Source organism: Lynx rufus, unplaced genomic scaffold, assembly GCF_022079265.1.
Source record: "Lynx rufus isolate CCGP_SWC_20201006 ecotype Redwood Valley unplaced genomic scaffold, mLynRuf1.p SCAF_12, whole genome shotgun sequence".
NCBI lineage: Eukaryota > Metazoa > Chordata > Mammalia > Carnivora > Felidae > Lynx > Lynx rufus.
The window spans coordinates 31549241-31555240 of record NW_025814826.1 but is presented as its reverse complement, the minus strand read 5'-3'; the positions used below and the strand labels follow the sequence as shown (position 1 = coordinate 31555240).

Genomic DNA, 6000 nt, shown 5'->3' with positions numbered 1-6000 from the left:
CAGAAGAAGAAAAAAGACTCTGACACACACTACAGGCTTGAAAACCTCTGCTGTGCCTCGGTATCATCTGGAAAGCTTTACAACCTACTGATACCTGCGCCCAAGGATTTCTCCTGTACTTAATCTGGTGTCTGGGGGTGCGGTCTGGGCAAAGAGCTCTTAACAAGCTTCCCAAGTTATTTTAAGGCACAGCCAGGTAGAGGACCAATTTGCCCTAAATGGCAGTCCTTTATGATTAGGCTATAACCTGAGTTAAACTGGCTTTTCTGGCCTTGCCCAGCGCCCTAAGGACCGCTTAGAGTAAACAGTGGTTTTTAAGGGACAATGGACTCGGGAGACAAGTTCAACCACACAGCTTCAGGTTTACAAACCCCGAGGCCGGAGACTTCCTGTACCTTCCCGCGAGGGAGCAGGGCGCTATGCCCGGGTCCGCCCCGGGGGCCCCCACCCCGGCCCCGCCCAGCTCGCCCCCTCCCCGCCCCTCCCTCCCCCGTGACGTGCCGCAGCGGACCGGGATCATGCGCACTCGCGCCCCGCGCCCCGCACGGCTGCTCCGCCTCGGCGCTTGTCATTCTCCGCGGCGCGGCGGCGAGTGCGGACTGCGGTGCACGCCCGCTAGCTCCCCCGCCGGCGCACCCGCGATGTGACCGACCGCCTGGTAGCGGGCTGGCGGTTCTGCGGGCAACAGCGCCTCGGCTCTTCCCTTGCCGCGTTCCTTGTTGAGTCGCCATTCCCTTGGAGCCGGCGACACGCACCAGGGGCTCGGAGCGCCGCACTTCGGGGTCGGTGGCATCTGCAGCTCTCGGGTCCGCGCGGCCGGGTGCATCCTCGGTCGCCTTTGCCGCCGCCGCCGGACGGTGCGCCCTGGCGAGTGCCCGACCCCGGGCACGGCGGAGCTAGGCGGCTGGTGCAGAGCGACAGCGCCTATCTTTGCACCCGCCGCTGTCGCCCGGGCAGTGAGAGGCCAGCGGGGTTGCGCGCTGCGCAGCTCGGTCCCCCTGGAAGGCTCCCTGTCTCCTGCGTCCCAGTAAGTTGACTGTAGTTTCTGAAGTTGGAGGGAGCCTGGGAAGGGGAGGTGCGTTTTTATTATCTTCTTGTGGGAAGCTTGGGGTGGCCCCTCTTGTTAGTAGCAGGGCTACATCTCGGCGAGTTCAGGGTGCGAAGAAACGGACGCTGCACGCGGGGAGAGGCAGTCCAGGGCGGGCTGGCTGCAGCCTCTGATTAATGTGCCACTTGGAAATGTGCTGTGAGAGGACAGGTGCTCCGAGGGCATTTCGCCTGCTGCTGATTGCACATTCCGAGCTCCTAGACTATATGTTTGGGGGTGGGGGCTGTGCGGGTAGGGTCTTGTTACCTCTATCCTAAGTCCTCCGGGGAGTGACTTGTGTAATATTCCTGGATGAGATAGGTCTTTGGGGATGGGAGCTAAGCCATTCCTTCCCAGCCCTTCGGGCTTCCCGCGCATCCCACTTTACTCTTCCCCCTAGGCAGAAGTTGCCAACGTTTCCCTAAATCGGAGCCCAGTCCTTTAGGGAAAAAGCTACTTTAAGTCAATAGAGCGTTTTGTGCCATAAGGCAAATGAAATGAGAAATCCGTTCATTGTATGTGATTTCATTCACTTGAAGAATGTGGGCAAGTCTCAAAGAAATAGGATTCAGATGATGACACTTGGGTTTCACCCTGACTGTCCTGCGCCTCTTATATAAGCCTCCCGGCGGGATACCTGTGTCTGCAGTGGCTGCAGCTGTGGCTCTCCATTCCATTTGTTTAAGGTCCAGCTTGAACAGTATTTAATGAAAATGCTGACATGATAGAGCGTCCTATAGTCTCAAACAGTGCACTCTTCAAATTGGAGTGTCTTCTCCTAATAGGTAGCATGAGAGGAAAAACCCAGTATATTTTTCAAGGCAGCTTCAGGAATTAGACACATAAATCATGTTTTAAAATAGCATGCATTGTGCAGAGAGCTTGCAGAAGACCCTTTCTGAACACATCCCCTTTGTTTTAGAAAAAGTGGAAATTGTTCGTCCCAGACATTTGTTGAGTCTGAAAGTTAAGTGTACTAATGGGCTTAATTATCTTAATAAATAAAGAGCATAATTTATAGGTAGCTGCCCTGTCCTACTTTGAAGGATAGAATTCTATAACCTTTCTTTTTCATCTATCTCCTAGCGATTCCTTTTAAGCAAAGCAATAGATTATGATCACTGATGTTTAATATTTGAGTTGATTAAATTTGTAAAAGGAATACTTTGAAATACATATGGTACTGCTATGACTGTTAAGACTGAACATTATAAACAAGGAGAATTTTCAGACTATTTGGTGTCATAGTCATTAGTCATGTATATATTTATACATATATATATGTATATATATATGTATAATTTGGACTTGTAATAAATGTTTAAACCATAACTCAGGAGTGTGTTTTCACGTAAGATTGATTTAGGTAATCTTTAGAAAGAGAAGTGCATTTATTTATGGTATCCCAACACATAGAACAAGATGAGCTACTTTTAGGCACTTCATTTAAAAACATCATAGGTTTTTAAAGAATTCTAGGAAAAGACAACAATGTTATTTCAAAAGTTAGAAAGCTAGTCATCACGTTGTGGTTTGTGACAGCATCCATTGCTTATGTCTAGAATAGAATACATCCAAGCATGGAATGTCAAATTGACTCACCCCCATCGACGCTATTGGATTATAGTAGGAGGGTACACTAGGCAGCTGAGCTGCTGGCTTTTGGAACATGTGTTTGAATCTGAGCAAGTTACCTAAACTCTGTGTCTCAGTGTCTTTATCTCCTCTTATGAGCAGGATTGAATAAGTCCATAATGTTGGCATATTAAACTGATAAAATTATCATTGCTCTGAAAGGAAATGCATCATTGGGTACCGGGGACATTGAATGGCTACTGATGGAGGTTACCAGAAGCAGGTCACACGTATAACAGGAGAGAGGGTATAAACATTTATTAAACACCTTCTAGTGATGCAGACCAGCTGCATTTATCGTCTCCCTCAATTCCTCACTGAGGTGGTTGGTTTCCTCTCCACCTGGGAGATGAGGAAACTAAAGCTCAGCGAGATCAAATCAGAGTTGGGATTTTAACCCACGGGTCTGTTTCTTTCAAACCATGTCCTTTTTGACCCTGCTGCCTCAACTTGCAAAGTGAGGCATCTTTCCTCCTTCAATCCTCATAATAATAAAATAGGGGCATTATTATCTTCAGTTTACAGATGAGGAAGTTCACGTTAAGCATTAAAGTATGCAAAGTGCTTAACAGCACTCACAACATAGTTCTCCAAGACTGGGAGCTATTATTATGACCATAATTATTGTTAAATAACTTGCTTAGCCTAGCGCAAGGTAGATGTGCCAGCAGGTGAAGTATGTTTTCTCCTCTACTTTCAAGTGGATTCCATTGCTTTTTACTTCCTCATTCATATATTCAGAGAATCAAGGGGGTGGGGGGATGGTGTAATGTTACAGTTCATGCTGGAGGAAGGTGCTCTCTGTTTTGTTTCCTGCCTGCAGGTGTGGCTACAGGGATCCACTTAGCCTAGTAAACCACCACAAGCAGCTGTCATGTATCCACAAAGAGCACCATACCTGAGCATGAATGCATTCCCAGCTGAGGAACAGCCATGGGGCAGAGAGACCGTGGGTGGCAGAGGTGGGGGAGGCAGGGAGAGGATTGTACTTTGCCGCACATTTTACTATATATTCAGAAATGGAAATTATTTGTTACATCAGATAAGCATGCTTCTTCTAGGCCTTAATACTAGTGTCACTGGAAGTAGTTTCAGGGGGTCCTTTGTGAGCAGTACTTTGTTAAAAGTCTACTCCAGAGCCTGTTGAATTCACCTGACTTCAGAGGTTGGAAATGATTGAGAGGCCACTTTGTGAGTGTGTGTGTGTGTGTGTGTGTGTGTGTACACGCGTGTGGCTTTCTTAGGTTATCATCCAGATACTACATAGTGTTCTAGCTCTTGGTAAATATTCTCTTTTCTAAATATTAAAATCTAATTGCCATATAAGGCACATAAGCAACAGACTGCTATAACCTCTTAGCTAACGTATTCTGCCACTGAAAGTACTTCAAGGCAGATGTTCTACGTTGGCTTTCTTTTTTAAAATCAAAACTGTACAGCATGGTGACTACAGTTAATAATACCATATGTGTATTTGAAAGTTGCTGAGAGAGTAGATCTCAAAAGTTCTCATCACAGGGGCACCTGGGTGGCTCAGTCGGTTAAGCATCTGACTCTTGATTTGAGCTCAGGTCATGATCTTATAGTTCGTGACATTGGCCCCCACATCAGGCTCCAAGCTGACAGTGTGGAGCCTGCTTGGGATTCTTTCTCTCCCTCTCTCTCAAAATAAATAAACTTTAAAAAATAGCACTTTAAAAAAAAGTTCTCATCACAAGAAAACTTTGTGTCATGATAGATGCTAAGTAGACCTATTGTGGTCATTTTGCAATATGTACATACATCAAATCATTATGGTGTATGCCTGGAACTGATATAATTTTATGTGTCAATTATATCTCAGAACTTTCTGGGAATGAGCTTTCAGGAGAGGGCCTCAGTACGCCTAGGCACAATCCCACAGACAGTGTGCCAAAAAGAGCCCTTGCTGATTTGAAATCTTTGAAATATCTTCTACTTCAATTTTAACCCCTCTTGTCAGAGTACAGATATTCCCTTTTACCCCATCAATATTTACATTTCAGATGCTCCTCTTTTCTGTGTTATTCTGTAGTAAAAGTTGTCCTTGACCACTTTTATGACTTAAGCTAGTTCCATAATTTAGTTTTAACTCATTCTTTAGAATTTACATAGTTCTGTTTTATTTCTTGTCTGTGTCAACTATTGATTGGCTTATCTGTGGCCCCCTCTATATCTCCAAATAACTTCTCTGACACCAGCTTTCTCTTGCTGCCAGAAGATCTATGTACAGGAAATACACGCTAATTTCAATATGGATTAAAGCAAATGAAGATCACTTACTCTCCCTGGTCATATCTACTATTTTGAATTATTTTCTCTTCTGGCTTGGAGAGTTAGGAGCTGATTCTGTTTCTAGAGCTCTTGCTTCATACATCCATGTATATTGGAGTTTCATACATCCATGAGAGATGTCTCATCCATGAGATGAGACAAGTTTATGGTCATATAAGCAAGCAGTTTGCATTCAACATGGCAGAAACAATCCCTCAAGGCTGGGGCATTGCTGAATTTAAGGACAAGGCGTGGGGATGGGGGGAGATGGTTTTGAGAATGATTTATCTGCCACATCTGTAGTCCTTATTGGTCATGCCTTCTGGATAAGAATTGGAGTGAATAGATAATACAGAGCGCTTACCATGTGCCAGCTGCCATGCTAAGAACTTTACATACAGAATTTACTTTAAACCTCGTAGTGACCTTATGTGGTAGTTACTTTATTATCCTGTTTTTCAAAAGTGGAAACTGAGGCCTAGAAAGGTCAGGGCACCTGTCCAGGGGTCACATTAGTGAGCTATGGAGCCAAGAATGGAGCCCACGGCTGTCCAATGAGGCCTGGGCTCCTTACAGCACATTCCGCACCCAATTTTGGAGCCTTTATGATAGTTCAGCTGTGCTGCCGAGGTGTCCAATATTGTGCTTCTCAAAATAATCCCATATATCTCGCTTGGTCCCCACAGTGAACCTGGGATGGAGCTGAAGGGATGGTGGGAAGGCTCGTTGCCCACCTTCTTGCCCATGGCCAGCAGCTGACATTGACTGCACAAATAGTGTTGTCTCTCTTGTCTTTGTGGAGGAAGAGCTTAAGCTTAGTTCATGCAACAAGCTTGAAAAAGAAGATCACATGTTAGCATTGTGAAATAGGAAGCATAAAGCCTTGAACCTCACGATAGAGAGGCATGTTAACTTTGTCTGTGTTTGGGTCATATTCTTGATTGTGTCACTCTCATTGAAGAAAGGGGAAGTGTAGAGACCTGAGA

At 45.6% G+C, this 6000-nt stretch overlaps 1 protein-coding gene across 1 annotated transcript in view; it reads left to right on the top strand.

The window, feature by feature from the left end:
- The first annotated feature begins 518 nt into the window (after nucleotides 1-518).
- The window catches only part of LOC124507543 (uncharacterized), an 83369-nt gene continuing 77887 nt past the window's right edge, over nucleotides 519-6000 (top strand). Inside the window, exons 1-2 of the mRNA XM_047073866.1 lie at nucleotides 519-614; nucleotides 663-1027. Coding sequence (XP_046929822.1) covers nucleotides 519-614; nucleotides 663-1027 — 461 coding nt within the window. The remainder of the gene's footprint in view (nucleotides 615-662; nucleotides 1028-6000) is intronic.